This window comes from Scyliorhinus torazame, chromosome 11 (assembly GCF_047496885.1).
Source record: "Scyliorhinus torazame isolate Kashiwa2021f chromosome 11, sScyTor2.1, whole genome shotgun sequence".
In the NCBI taxonomy this organism is placed as follows: Eukaryota; Metazoa; Chordata; class Chondrichthyes; order Carcharhiniformes; family Scyliorhinidae; genus Scyliorhinus; species Scyliorhinus torazame.
The window spans coordinates 65,956,376-65,972,402 of NC_092717.1; the positions used below are offsets into that span (position 1 = coordinate 65,956,376).

The 16,027-nt window shown below is 50.7% G+C and overlaps 1 protein-coding gene across 1 annotated transcript in view; it reads left to right on the forward strand.

The window, feature by feature from the left end:
- The first annotated feature begins 378 nt into the window (after positions 1 to 378).
- LOC140385927 (reversion-inducing cysteine-rich protein with Kazal motifs-like) overlaps positions 379 to 16,027 on the forward strand; it is a 212,548-nt gene continuing 196,899 nt past the window's right edge. Inside the window, exons 1-2 of the mRNA XM_072468578.1 lie at positions 379 to 406; positions 6,369 to 6,454. Coding sequence (XP_072324679.1) covers positions 379 to 406; positions 6,369 to 6,454 — 114 coding nt within the window. The remainder of the gene's footprint in view (positions 407 to 6,368; positions 6,455 to 16,027) is intronic.

Here is a 16,027-nt window from a genome sequence, read left to right on the forward strand (position 1 = left end):
TGTGCCAGGCTCAGCCTTATCCAGTTTAAGGTCATGAACCGGGCCCACGTGACGGTGGCCTGGATGAGCAAATTCTTCGGGCTGGAGGACAAGTGTGCTAGATGCGCCGGAGGGCCGGCTAACCATGTACACATGTTCTGGTCGTGCCCTAAACTCAGGGGGTATTGGCAGGGATTCACAGATGTCATGTCCCGGGTGTTGAAAACTGGGGTGGTAATGAGACCTGAGTTCGCAATCTTTGATGTTTCGGAGGACCCGGGAGTCCAAGAAGAGAGAGAGGCCGACGTGCTGGCCTTTGCTTCCCTGGTAGCCCGGCGACGAATACTGTTAGCATGGAGGGACTCAAAGCTCCCGAGGGCTGAGGTATGGCTACCGGACATGGCGAGCTTTCTTGGTCTAGAGAAAGGCAAGTTCACCTTGAGAGGCTTCGCTATTAGGGTTCGCCCGAAGGTGGCAGCCATTTATTGACTTCCTCTCCGAGGAGTAAGCGTCAGTGGCGGGGGGGGGGGGGGGCTAGGGTAGAGTAGAGTAGAGTAGGGGGATATTGAGGCAGGTCCTTGTGTGAACAGAGCCGTGGTTTGCACTATGTTTAATTTGTGTCTTGACTTCTTGTGTTTGTACTGTACAATGTCACATGCCTAAAATACCTCAATAAAATTGTTTGTTAAAAACAAAGAAAGATGGTTGATTCTTGCAGGCATAATTTTGCTTAAGCTGCTTGAAGCTTCTTGTATTGTGTTTGATTCTGTTTGATTGATGATGGGACTGATAATCGGTTAAAGGAGGAGGGGTTTGCCTCGTTGCCTGCACGTAGGGGGATGGTTTGTTTGCTTTTTGGGATTGTTGTTACTGTGTTGAGTACTTGTGTTATTGTTAGGTGTGATAGAATCTGACAGTCGGCAGTTTTTTTGACGCCAGAGGGTGGGAGATGCTGAGCTAGCTGGATAGCTGGTTCATGGGAGCAAAGTGGGGGGGAGAGCTGAGGAAAGATGAAGTGGGGGGAGGAGGGGGTACTGCTGATGGGTAAGGGACAGCTAGGAGACTGGAGATGGAGATCAGATGGCAGTCGCCGCTGAGAGGCGGATCAAGTGAGGTTCGGAGAACGGACTTGGAGCCGGCCGAGGAAAGGTCATGGTTGACCGACAGGGGAGGGGGGGGGGGTGGCAAAAGCCCCCCTGACCACACTGGTTACATGGAATGTTCGTGGACTGAACGGGCCGGTTAAGAGGGCCCGTGTGTTCGCACACCTGAGACAGTTAAAAGAGGACGTGGCCATGTTACAGGAGACTCACTTGAAGCTGGGAGACCAAATTAGATTAAAGAAGGGATGGGTCGGGCAAGTGTTTCATTCAGGACTGGACTTTAAAACAAGGGGGGTGGCTATCCTGATGAATAAAAGGGTGACATTTGAGGTGGGGAGGATAGAGGTAGACCCGGGAGGCAGATTTATTATGGTTAGCAAGAAGCTAGAGGGAATGGTAGTGGTGCTGGTGAATCTATATGCCCCAAACTGGGATGATGTCGCATTTATCAGGAAGGTGCTGGGGAAGATCCCATACCTTGACTCGCACCGGCTGATCATGGGGGGGTGACTTTAATACGGTCCTGGACCAGAGGTTGGACCGTTCGAGTGCTAGGTCGGGGAAGCTATCAGCAATGGCAAAGGAACTGTGGGGGTTCATGGAGCGCATGGGAGGGGTGGATCCGTGGAGATTGGAGAGACCAAGGAGCAGGGAATATTCATTCTACTTCCATGTACATAAGGCGTATACCAGGATAGATTTCTTTGTGCTCGATGAAACAGTCAGCAGGGGTTGAGGACACTGAGTACTCAGCAATTGTGGTTTCAGATCATGCACCACACTGGATAGACCTACGGGCAGACACGGGAATGTCCCAGCGCCCACAGTGGAGACTAGATACAGGGCTGTTAGCGGATGAGGACATCTGTGAGCAAGGCCATTCGGGGATACATAGAATTTCATAGAATTTACAGTGCAGAAGGAAGCCATTCGGCCCATCGAGTCTGCACCGGCTCTTGGAAAGAGCACCCTACCCCAAGGTCCACACCTCCACCCTATCCCCATAACCCAGTAACTCTACTCAACACGAAGGGCAATTTTGGACACTAAGGGCAATTTTATCATGGCCAATCCACCTAACCTGCACATCTTTGGACTGTGGGAGGAAACCGGAGCACCCGGAGGAAACCCACGCACACACTGGGAGGATGTGCAGACTCCGCACAGACAGTGACCCAAGCCGGAATCAAACCTGGGACCCTGGAGCTGTGAAACAATTGTGCTAATCACAATGCTACCGTGCTGCCCTAAAGATCAATGTCACAGGAGAGATTGCGGCTGGGGTGGTATGGGAGGCACTGAAAGCGGTTATTAGAGGGGAATGTATTTTGTTTCGAGCCCACAGGGATAAAACTGAGCAGTCACAGCTGGACAGGTTGGTAGGAGAAATCTTACAGGTGGACAGGAGATATTCAGATAATGAGGAGCTCCTGAAGGAGCGTCAGAGACTTCAAATGGAGTTTGGGCTCCTTGCCACAGGAAGGGCGGGGGTTCAGCTGAGGAGGGTAAAAGAGGCAATATATGAACATGGGGAGAAAGCTAGCAGGGTGCTGGCTCATCAGCTGAGGAAACAGGAGGCAGCGAGAGAAATAGGGAAAATAAAGGATATGAGGGGGAAGATGAGACGGTGACTGAAGTGTTCCGGGAATTTTATAGCCATCTCTACGAGTCGGAACCCCTGGTTGGGGAGGAGGACATGAATCAATTCCTGGGGAGGCTAGAGTTCCTGAAGGTAAATGACGAGCTGGTGGGGGCCCTGGGGGGCCCGATTGGGCTTGGGGAGGTGATAGATGGACTGGGGGCGATGCAATCGGGTGAAGCACCGGGACCTGACGGATTCCCAGTTTAATTTTATAAGAAGTTCTCTGGGTTACTGGGGCCGCTCCTGGTGAAGGCTTTCAACGAGTCCAAGGAGCTGGGAGTACTCCCCCAACGTTATCACAGGCATCAATTCCCGACGTCGCATTTGTCCCCTGGTTACAGTTCCTCCCTTGTCAGCAAAGCAGCTCCCCCTCTCTCCCCCCCACCCCCCCGAGCAACAGCACTAGAAACCCAATTCCCCAAGTCCAGCTCCAGCTTAACACCTGCTCACCCCCCACCTCGCTTCCGAGAGTCAGCTGACCCATGCTGACTCGATAGCTCCCACCCCGGCACCAAACAGTCTGTCTCCCTATTGTACTCTCCTCTCTTCCCTCCCCCCACATGAATAAACATTTTAAAAGTATCACATTCCCCAGTAAACAAACAACCGAAAAAACAGTGAAGAAACAGTCACTTTAGAAAAATTGTCACCCAAAAAGCAGAACTAAATTCAAAGCCAATCCCCCCCTCTAACAAGGTCCCTGCAAGAACAGATCAACCTTTAACCATCCACACAGCCCATTATTTCACATATAGGTACTTAAATTTATACAATCCAGCACCACAAATCACTGCCACAGTACTTCTCCAAGGCTTAAGTGTCTTTTAATTCGCCTCCAGCTTCATTTTTTAAATAAAGGTCCATAGTTCGTCTGACGTTTCAAAGTAGAAGTCCCATTCCTCATGTGTGACCCACAGGCGGGCTGGGTACAGCATCCCGACTTCACCCTCTTCTTAAAGAGGGTCGTTTTTGCCCCTTTTGAACCCAGCTCGCCTCTTGGCCATATCTGCTCCCAGGTCCTGATAGATGCGCAACTCACAGTTCTTCCACTTGCTTCTCCGTTCTTTCTTGGCCCACCGCAAAACGTGTTCCTTGTCCATGAAACGGTGAAAACGTAGCACCATGGCCCTCGGCGGCTCGTTCGCTCTGGGCTTCCTCGCGAGGGCTCTGTGCGCTCTGTCCAATTTCAGGGGCCGAGGGAAAGCTCCAGCCACTATCAACTTCTCCAACATGTCCGTCACATAAGCCCTCGCATCCAATCCCTCACCGCCTTCAGGGCGGCCAGCGATTCTGAGATTCTGCCTCCTGGACCTATTCTCCAGGTTCTCCAGCTTCTCCTACATTCTTTTCTGGCGGTCGTTCATCATCCGCACCTTGCTTTCCAGCACGATTATATACTCCTCATGCTCGGACAATTTTTGTTTGACCTCCTGGATCGCTCTCCCGTGGGTTTCCTGATTCTGAACCACTTGATCAATCGAAGCCTTAATTGGGTTCAGCGTGTCCTTCTTCAGCTTGGCAAAGCAATCCTTGAAAAACTCCACCAGCTGCTCCGCCGACCACTGTGGCATCTCCCCGCGGCCCTTGCCCTCCTCCATGCTGTCCCGTGTTACCAGCCCTGCTTGCGTCTCCTTTAGAGGACTTTTTCTTCTCACACGGCCACTTCTGGTTCAATTCTCCATACACTGGAGGGGGATTTCTCCTTACTGTCTCACTCTTCACTGATTTATCCCATAAAATCCCCCCAAAAAACGGGGGAAAAACGTCCAAAGGTCCGTTACAGGCGGGAGCTATCAAATGTGCGGCCTACTCCATGGCCGCCACCGGAAGTTGGATGATCAGCCATGATCGTGATGAATGGCGGAGCAGACTCGAAGGACCAAAAGGCCTCCTCCTGCTCCTATCTTCTATGTATCTATGATCTAAACTTCCAGAGCAGCTTACCATGTGGAACTTTATCAAAAGACTTACTGAAGTCCAAATAGACTACGTCTACCGCCCTGCCCTCATCAACCTTTCTGGCCACTTCATCAAAGAACTCTAAAAAATTTATACGGTATATTGAGTACAGAATCATAGTGTTTACTGTGCGGGGAGAGGCCATTCGGCCCATCAGGTCTGCACCAGCCCTTGAAAAGAGCGCCCTACTGATGTCCACACTATCCCCATGACTCAGTGGCCCCACCTAACCTTTTTGGATGCTAGGGGGCAGTTAAGCATGGCTGATTCACCTAACCTGCACATCTTTGGACTGTGTGAGGAAACCGGAGCACCCGGAGGAAACCCACGCAGACACGGGGAGAATGTGCAAACTCCGCATAGTCAGTGTCCCAAGCCGGGAATCGAACCTGGGACCCTGGAGCTATGAAACAACAATGCTAACCACTGCTACCGTGCCGCCCAAGTGTTTGGAAATCATGTTGCAGCTGTTTAAAACCTTGGTTAGGCCAGATTTGGAGTATTGGGTGCAGTTCTGATCACCACATTATCAGAAGGACGTGGAAGCTTTGGAGAGAGTGCAAAAAGGTTCACCAGGATGTTACCTGGTCTCTAGGATGTTGGCTATGAGGAGAGGTTGAATTAAGTAGGATTGTTTTCACTGGAAAGACGGAAGCTGAGGGGAGACCTGATAGAGGTCGACAAAATTATGAGAGGCACGTATAGGGTGGATAGTCAGAGGCTTTTTCCAAGGGTGGAAGTGTCAATTACAATGGGGCACAGGTTCAAGAAATGGAATTTTGTCCTTCATTGCTAGAGGGATGGAGTTTAAGACTAGGGAGGTTATGCTGCAATTGTATAAGGTGTTAGTGAGGCCACACCTGGAGTATTGTGTTCAGTTTTGGTCTCCTTACTTGAGAAAGGACGTACTGGCACTGGAGGGTGTGCAGAGGAGATTCACTAGGTTAATCCCAGAGCTGAAGGGGTTGGATTACGAGGAGAGGTTGAGTAGACTGGGACTGTACTCGTTGGAATTTAGAAGGATGAGGGGGGATCTTATAGAAACATATAAGATTATGAAGGGAATAGATAGGATAGATGCGGGCAGGTTGTTTCCACTGGCGGGTGAAAGCAGAACTAGGGGGCATAGCCTCAAAATAAGGGGAAGTAGATTTAGGACTGAGTTTAGGAGGAACTTCTTCACCCAAAGGGTTGTGAATCTATGGAATTCCTTGCCCAGTGAAGCAGTTATCATTAGCATAAATTTAATGAAGAGGCTCCTTCATTAAATGTTTTTAAGATAAAGATAGATAGTTTTTTGAAGAATAAAGGGTTATGGTGTTCGGGCCGGAAAGTGGAGCTGAGTCCACAAAAGATCAGCCATGATCTCATTGAATGGCGGAGCAGGCTCGAGGGGCCAGATGGCCTATTCCTGCTCCTAGTTCTTATGTTCTTATGTCTGCATTCTTGAAAACATTCACCGTCTTGTTTATTTTCATCTGATATTTTAAATTCTTTGTAATTTCAGAAGTCAAAAATTATTGCAATCAATTGCTAATGCTGAAACACGTGTACAGAACTCATTTATTTATCTAATTTTATTTACAAAAATCAAATGTCAGTTGTTTGTATCCTTTAAATGACTGATTCTTTTAAATATGAACAGCAATTATCAAATATCTCTGTTTTCTGGATTCAAATTACAGGATCACCAAAGAAAACTGAAGGCTGGGTTGGCCTGGGGTGTTGTGAGTTGGCCATTGCTGGAGAATGTCGACGTGCATGTAAGCAGGTAATTTATTTCAACTGTTTATCAAAGAACAAAGAAAAATTACAGCACAGGAACAGGCCCTTCGGCCCTCCAAGCCTGCACCGATCCAGATCCTCTACCTAAAACTGTCGGCTATTTTCTAAGGATCTGTATCCCTCTGCTCCCTGCCCATTCATGTATCTGTCTAGATACATCTTAAATGACGCTATCATGCCCGCCTCTACCACCTTCGCCGGCAATGCGTTCCAGGCACCTACCACCCTCTGCATAAAGAACTTTCCACGTATATCTCCCTGAAACCTTTCCCCTCTCACCTTGAACTCGTGACCCCATGTAATTGAGTCCCCCACTCTGGGGGAAAAAGCTTCTTGCTATCCACCCTGTCTATACCTCTCATGATTTTGTAGACCTCAGTGAGGTCCCCCCTCAACCTCCGTCTTTCTAATGAAAATAATCCTAACCTACTCAACCTCTCTTCAGAGCTAGAGCCCTCCATACCAGGCAACATCTTGGTGTTCCTTTTGGTAATGTGGCGACCAGAACTGTACGCAGAAGTGTGGCCGAACCAAAGTCTTATACAACTGTAACATGACCTGCCAACTCTTATACTCAATACCCCTTCCGATGAAGGAAAGCATGCCGTATGCCTTCTTGACCACTCTATCGACCTGCGCAGCCACCTTCAGGGTACAATGGACCTGAACACCCAGATCTCTCTGTACATCAATTTTCCCCAAGGCTTTTTCATTTACCGTATAGTTGGCTCTTGAATTGGATCTTCCAAAATGCATCACCTCGCATTTGCCCGGATTGAACTCCATCTGCCATTTCTCCGCCCAACTCTCCAATCTATCTATATTCTGCTGTATTCTCTGACAGTCCCCTTCACTATCTGCTACTCCACCAATCTTAGTGTCATTTGCAAACTTGCTAATCAGACCACCTATACCTTCCTCCAGATCATTTATGTATATCACAAACAACAGTGGTCCCAGCACGGATCCCTGTGGAACACCACTGGTCATAGTTCTCCATTTTGAGAAACTCCGTTCCACTACTACTCTTTGTCTCCTGTTGCCCAGCCAGTTCTTTATCCATCTAGCTAGTACACCCTGGACCCCATGAGACTTCACTTTCTCCATCAGCCTACCATGGGGAACCTGTTCAAATGCCTTACTGAAGTCCATGTATATGACATCTACAGCCCTTCCCTCATCAATCAACTTTGTCACTTCCTCAAAGAATTCTATTAAGTTGGTAAGACATGACCTCCCATGTTGCCTATCACTGATAAACCCATTTTCTTCCAAATGGTAATAGATCCTATCCCTCAGTATCTTCTCCAGCAGCTTTCCTACCACTGACGTCAGGCTAACCGGTCTCTAATTACCTGGATTATCCCTGCTACCCTTCTTAAACAAGGGGACAAGATTAGCAATTCTCCAGTCCTCCGGTACCTCACCCATGTTCAAGGATGCTGCAAAGATATCTGTTAAGGCCCCAGCTATTTGCTCTCACACTTCCCTCAGTAACCTGGGATAGATCCCATCCGGACCTGGGGACTTGTCCATCTTAATGCCTTTTAGAATACCCAACACATCCTCCCTCCTTCTGCCGACTTGACCTAGATTAATCAAACATCTATCCCTAACCTCAACATCCGTCATGTCCCTCTCCTTGGTGAATACCGATGCAAAGTACCCGTTAAGAATCTCACCCATTTTCTCTGACTCCACGCATAACTTTCCTCCTTTGTCCTTGAGTGGGCCAACCCTTTCTCTTGTTACCCTCTTGCCCCTTGTATATGAAGAAAAGGCTTTGGGATTTTCCTTAACCCTGTTTGTTAAAGATATTTCATGACCCTTTTTAGCCCTCTTGATTCCTCGTTTCAGATTGGTCCTACATTCCCGATATTCTTCCAAAGCTTCGTCTGTCTTCAGTCGCCTAGACCTTATGTATGCTTCCTTTTTCATCTTAGCTAGTCTCACAATTTCACCCGTCATCCATGGTTCCCTAATCTCGCCATTTCTATCCCTCATTTTCACAGGGACTTGTCTGTCCTGCACTCTAATCAACCTCTCTTTAAAAGCCTCCCACATATCAAATATGGGTTTACCTTCAAACAGCTGCTCCCAACCACATTCCCCAACTCCTGCCGGATTTTGGTATAGTTGCCATTTCCCCAATTCAGCACTCTTCCTTTAGGACCACTCTCGTCTTTGTCCATGAGTATTCTAAAACTTACGGAATTGAGATCACTATTCCCAAAGTAATCCCCTACTGAAACTTCAACCACCTGGCCGGGCTCATTCCCCAACACCAGGTCCAGTATGGCCCCTTCCCGAGTTGGACTATTTACATACTGCTCTAGAAAACCCTCCTGGATGCTCCTTACAAATTCTGCTCCATCTAGACCTCTAACACTAAGTGTATCCCAGTCAATGTTTGGAAAATTAACATCTCCTATCACCACCACCCTGTTGCTCCTACATCTTTCCATAATCTGTTTACATATTTGTACCTCTATCTCACGCTCGCTGTTGGGTGGTCTGTAGTACAGCCCCAACATTGTTACCACACCCTTCCTATTTCTGAGCTCTGCCCATATCGCCTCACTGCTCGAGTCCTCCATAGTGCCCTCCTTCAGCACAGCTGTGATATCCTCTCTGACCAGTAATGCAACTCCTCCACTCCTTTTACCTCCCTCTCTATCCCGCCTGAAGCGTCGTTATCCTGGGATATTTAGTTGCCAATCATGCCCTTCCCTCAACCAAGTCTCAGTAATAGCAATAACATCATACTCCCAGGTACTAATCCAAACCCCAAGTCTTTACAGATCCAGAGACGGGGTAACCCCAGGTTAAAGAGGTGTGTATTGTCTCAAGCCAGGACAATTGGTGGGGGATGAATGTAATGCGACATGAATCCCAGGTCCCGGCTGAGGCCGCACTGGTGTATAACATCAACCGACGTTATACACCAGATACATCAATGACATTTTTTTCCTTTGGACCCACGGCGAAGAATCACTGAAATGACTACACGATGACATCAATAAGTTCCATCCCACCATCAGACTCATCATGGATTACTCTCCAAAATCAGTTGCATTCTTGGACATACTCATCTCCATCAAAGACGGTCACCTCACTGCACAACCCTGCCATGGCAATCTCTGCAAGATGTGCCAGATCATCGACATGGATACCACCATTACACGTGAAAACACCACCCACCAGGTACGCGGTACATACTCGTGCGACTCGGCCAACCTTGTCGACCATATACGCTGCAGGAAAGTGTCCCAAAGTGTGGTACATTGGCGAGACCATGCAGACGCTGCGACAACGAATGAACGGACATCGCGCGACAATCACCAGGCAGGAATGTTCCCTTCCAGTCGGGAAACACTTCAGCAGTCAAGGGCATTCAGCCTCCGATCTCCGGGTAAGCGTTCCCTAAGGCGACCTTCAGGACGCGCGACAACGCAGAATCGCCGAGCAGAAACTTATAGCCAAATTCAGCACACATGAGTGCGGCCTCAGCCGGGACCTGGGATTCATGTCGCATTACATTCATCCCCCACCATCTGGCCTGGGCTTGCGAAATCCTACCAACTGTCCTGGCTTGAGACAATTCACATCTCTTTAACCTGGGGTTACCCCAATCTCTGGATCTGTAAAGACTTAATTACCTTCAAATGCTCGCATTCTAAGCATTGTCTGGCATCTTTGAATTTGTCTATATATATGTTTCTGGAACATACCACTTCATTCACCTGAGGAAGGAGCAGTGCTCCGAAAGCTAGTGTTTGAAACAAACCTGTTGGACTTTAACCTGGTGTTGTAAGACTTCTTACTGTGCTCACCCCAGTCCAACGCTGGCATCTCAACATCATCTTACCTACTACACTTCTTGCATTAAAACAAATGCACCTCAGACCACCAGTCCCTTTGCGTTCATCATTTGCTCCCTGCATACTCTTCCCCTTAGTCACGCTGACCTCATGATCTAGTTCCTTACAGGCTTTAGTTACTACCTCCTTACTGTCCACTAACCTCCTCATTTGGTTCCCATCCCCCTGCCACATTAGTTTAAACCCTCCCCAACAGCATTTGCAAAAGCATCCCCAAGGACATTGGTTCCAGTCCGGCCCAGATGTAGACCGTCCAATTTGTCGTAGTCCCACCTCCCCCAGAACCGGTCCCAATGTCCCAAAAATCTGAACCCCTCCCTCCAACTCTCAAGCCACGCATTCATAAAGCCTATTTTTTCATTTCTACTCGGACTACCACGTGGCAGGCACTGGTAGCAATCCTGAGATTACTACCTCAGAGCTCCGACTTTTTAACTTGGCTCCTAACTCCCTAAATTCTGCTTGTAGGACCTCATCCCGTTTTTTACCTATATCATTGGTGCCTAAATGCACCACGACAACTGGCTGTTCACCCTCCCCCTTCAGAATATTCTGCAGCTGATCGGAGACATCCCTGACCCATGCACCTGGGAGGCAACATACCATTTGGGAGTCTCGTTTTCGACCACAGAACCGCCTATCTACTCCCCTTACAATTGAGTCCCCCATGACTATAGCCCTTCCACTCTTTTTCCCGCCCTTCTGTACAGCAGAGCCAGCCACGGTCCATGCTGCCTTCCCCTGGTGAGCCATCTCCCCCAACAGTATCCAAAATGGTATACCTGTTTGGGAGGGAGATGACCGCAGGGGACACCTGCACTGCCTTTCTGCTTTTTCCCTGCCTTTTGGTCACCCATTCCCTTTCTCCCTCAGCAATCCTAATCTGCGGTGTGACCAATTCGCTAAATGTGCTATCCACAACCTCCTCAGCATCGCGGATGCTCCAAAGTGAGTCCATCCGCAGCTCCAGAGCCATCATGCGGTCTAACAAGAGCTGCAGCTGGACACACTTCCCGCACGTGAAGGAGTCAGGGACATCAGCCACGTTCCTGAGCTCGCGACTTTGAGCAAGAGAAGCATAACACGGGTCTGAGATCTCCTGCCATTTTTAATCTTAAGCTTTAACTTAGTCCAACTATAATATCAAATAATAAATAAATGAACATAATAGATAAATGAAAAAGGAAAAAAAAAGAAAAATTGTTACCAATCACACAATAAAAAGAAATAGAAATAGAAAAACCTTACCTTATCAACACACCAGTCTTTTCTTTTGGTTAGAGGAGGAGGGTGGGTGGGAGACACTACACGTGTAGTGTCTCGGGTTCAGCCGCTGCCCAAATGAGACATCCCTGACCCGTGCACTCACCTTCCCAGAGAGCAATTTGACCGCTCCCACTCGGCTCCTCCCTCTCACCGCTCCTGTAAGGTAAGTTTTAAAAAGGGAAACTTACCTTCACGACAGTCCCCTGGTTACTGCTCTCGCTGCTACCGCTGAAAAACTGAAAGCCGCTTCTCCTGTAAGGTAAGTTTTTAAAACGGTTTATCGATTTAGCATCGTAATTCAGGGAAGTACAAAGGTACTCTCTCGATTTAGGGAAGAGGAATTTGCATTCCTACACTTGATCATGTTCTCACAACATCCAAAAGTGCTTCACAACCAGTGAATAACTTTTGAAGTGTAGTCACGCTTGTTATGTAGGCTAATGAAATTCCAGTTTTTTTTGTATGTAGCAAGATGCAATCGACGACCAGTTTGTAACATTTTACTCTTGTTTGTTGAGGGATGACTGTTGACTAGGGCACTGGAGTTGCAGGATGGTGATCCACCTTGATACCAACTGACAGCACACATATTGACTCAAGTTTCAGTCAACACACACCAATCGTACAGACAGATCAGAATTGGTTAAGACCATTGAACATTGAAACAAACCTGTTGGACTTTAACCTGCTGTTGTAAGACTTCTTACTGAACATTGAAGAGGCAGTGAAGAGGCCTCAACAAAAGAAAGCAGCCTCAAATCCCGCTCTCTAAATTTAACAATTATAATAATAATTTTGATTAGTGTTACAAATAGGCTTACATTAACACTGCAATGAAGTTACTGTGAAAATCCCCCAGTCACCACACTCCGCGCCTGTTCGGGTACACAGAGGGAGAATTCAGAATGTCCAATTCATCTCACAAGCATATCTTCCGGGACTTGTGGGAAGAAACCAGAGCACCCAGAGGAAACTCATGCAGACACGGGGAGAACGTGCAGATTCCGGACAGACAGTGACCCAAGCCTGGGAATCGAACCCAGGTGCCTGGCACTGTGAAGCAACAGTGCTACCCACTGTGCTACCATGCCACCAGTCAGTTTAATAAAACTAGAAATTAGAATCTTCTATCAATAAGAAGTGACCATGCCAGAGTATTATAGAAACCCATCAGGTTTACTAATGTCCTTCAGGAAAGTAAACATCCTGGGCGGGATTCTCTCAGCTCGCGCCGGGTCGGAGACTCCCCGGGGGCCGCGCTAATCCCGACACGCCGCTCCGACGCCGGAAAGCGATTCTCCGATGCAGAAGAAAACGGGCACCCCACCGCACGGAGAATCGCGGCAAGCAGTCGTAGCAGCAATTCTCCGGTGGGCCAGCGCTGCAGGAGGAGGTGGTTGACGGCGTTGGGGGTGGGGACCCCGGGAGGGGGAGCGGACCCTGGGAATGGGAGCAGCCCGGCCGTGGCTGCGGGCGGTGTGGGGGAGGCCTCCCGAGGGGCGGGGGGGGTTTGATGGCCGTGGGGGTGGGGACCCCGGGAGGTGCAGCGGCACGGCCGTGGTTGCGGGTGGTGTGGAAGAGGCCCCTTGGGGGTTAGGGGGTGTTTCCACACATACGCTGCCGGGGGGATGGGCGAAGGAGCGGTGGGGGAGACAAAGGCTGCAGGCGGCCATGGCCCGCCATGGCAGGGCGGATCCATCGGCCCAGACGCCATGACGGCGGACACGCGGATGCCCATCCAACCCATTCGCTGTCGCGGCTCAGGCGCCCCGCCGTCCTCGCGTGTGCAAGAACCCCCATGCCCCCCCAGCTGGCGGCACCCACCAGCAGGTAAGCCCAGGGCGGCGCACACGGCAGCCCCTGGTGAGGGCAGTGCCACCAGACGGTTGCCCTAGCAGGGACGACGACCGACAGGTCTCAGGGCACCGCGGGGGTGGGACGTGTGCTGGCAACCGGGTCTGGCCATGTAGCCCATGGCACCTGATTGTGGAGGGGGGGGTATGCCAATGATGAAACTCTTACCCACTGCAAATCGTACAATGTTTAGCTATCTTCCAGCGTTGTTGGCCGCTGCCCTGCATGAGGCCCAGTGGGAGCTGGAGCAGGGGCGTGACAGGGAGGTGGCGGAGCCTGCTGTAGTGGAGCGGGCCGCAGTGGGGCACGTGCAAACCGCCCAGGCCACAGGGCCACACTCCCGAGAGGTGCAGGAGGAGCACCACGGCGTGGGGGAGCCACAGAACGAGGATACTGAGGAGGAGGAGGAGGGTGTGCCACGGCCATGGAGGCGTCCAATGAGACCTTGTGTTTACCGGCGCCGCATGTCCTTCGAGGATATCCTGGGCAGGGCGTGCAGGAGGTGACTCCGGATGCGCCAGGAGACTGTCGCCCACATCTGCCACCTTATGGCACACCTGGCACCACGTGGGACTGGAGGTGGACATGCCCTCCCGGTGGCCATCAAGGTGACGGTTGGCCTCAACTTCTTCGCGGCGGAGTCGTTCCAGTCGCCAAGTGGGGACGTGTCCGGCATCTCCCTGCCATCAGTGCACAGGTGCATCCGGGCCGTCACTGACGCGCTGTACGATATCGCGGACCGGTATATACAGTTCCCTGTGGACCGCGCCGCACCAGGATGCCCGCGCAGCGGGGTTCGCCCCTGTTGCTCGGATACCCATGGTCCAGGGGTTAATCGATGGAGTGCACATCGCCATGCAGCCTGATGCACGATCAATAACTGCAAAGACGAGGTTAAAGCATAACTGAAGGCTTTACTAGACTAGAACTGTTCCCCAGCAGCTCAGGTACAAAATGAGGGCTGCTGGAACGGCACTGACTCTTGTACCCCGCCTATCAGGGCGGAGCTACATACTATACAGCTAATTGTAAACCCCCAGGTTTAACCAATGGACTTCAGCCTCAGGGTGCTGCAATACCTGATAATACCACATTCCCCCCCTGTTAAAAAGGAGTCCGGCGGGGGTGGTGGCCAGCGGCTACAACTGTATTCAACATGGTATGATCAGATATGGAGGTACCGTGATACCTCCTTACAGTGTTTAGAGGATATTTACAGTCATGGCAGATATATACAGTCAGTGTTTATTATTTACAGTTACAGATCGGTTAAAGATGAAGTAATCAGTCGGTTGGGTGCCCTGGTCGTCCTCTGGGATCGTCTGGGCCTCGGTGGTAATTCTGGTGGGGGTCCAGGTACCTGTGACTCCGGGAGCATGGCTTCGGCCTCCATGGCAGTTTTGTCACCCCTAGACGGCACTGGTGGGGAAAACGGTTGACCTGGGAGGGGGGCGCCTGTAGGGGGCGTCGGTGGGTGGGAGGGCCCAGGCAGGAGCAGCGGGGGGACTGACCCTCCTGTGAGGTGCTGCGGAAGGGGGGGTGGGGGTGGTGGTTGGGGTGCGCGTGGGGTTCCGGTGGGCGCCAGGTCCCGTAGGGAGACCGTATCTTGTCGGCCGTCAGGGAACGCCACGTAGGCGTACTGGGGGTTAGCGTGCAGCAGATGGACCCTCTCGACCAACGGGTCCGACTTGTGCGCCCGCACGTGTTTTCGGAGCAGGATGGGTTCGGGTGTCGCTAGCCAGGTCGGGAGCACGGTCCCGGAGGAGGACTTCCTGGGGAAGACAAGGAGATGTTCATGAGGTGTCTGATGATAGGTGGTCGTACAGAGCAATGACCGGATGGAGTGGAGGGCCTCCTGGAGGACTTCTTGCCAGCGGGAGACTGGGAGGTTCCTGGACCGTAGGGCCAGTAGGACGGTCTTCCAGACCGTTCCATTCTCCCTCTCTACCTGCCCCTTTCCCCGGGGGTTGTAACTGGTCCTCCTGCTTGAGGCGATGCCCTTGCTGAGCAGCAATTGACGCAGTTCGTCGCTCATAAAGGAGGACCCCCTATCACTGTGTATGTAAGCGGGGAAACCGAACAGTGTAAAGATACCATGGAGGGCCTTGATGACGGTGGTTGCGGTCATGTCTGGGCAGGGGATGGCGAAGGGGAACCGGGAGTACTCGTCAATCACGTTCAGGAAATACGTGTTGCGGTCGGTGGAGGGGAGGGGGCCTTTTAAGTCCATGCTGAGGCGTTCAAAGGGACGAGAAGCCTTTATCAGCCTTTACTCTGGCCGGTAGAAGTGCGGATTGCACTCCGCGCAGATTTGGCAGTCCCTGGTGGCTGTCCTGACCTCCTCGATGGAGTAGGGCAAGTTGCGGGTCTTAACAAAGTGGAAAAAAACGAGTGACCCGGGGGTGACAGAGGTCCTCGTGGATGGCACATGTGCCGCGGGACATGGCGTCAGGAGGCTCGTTTAGCTTCCTGGGACGATACAAGATCTCGTAGTTGTAGGTGGAGAGTTCTATCCTCCACCGCAAGATCTTGTCATTTTTTATCTTGCCCTGCTGTGC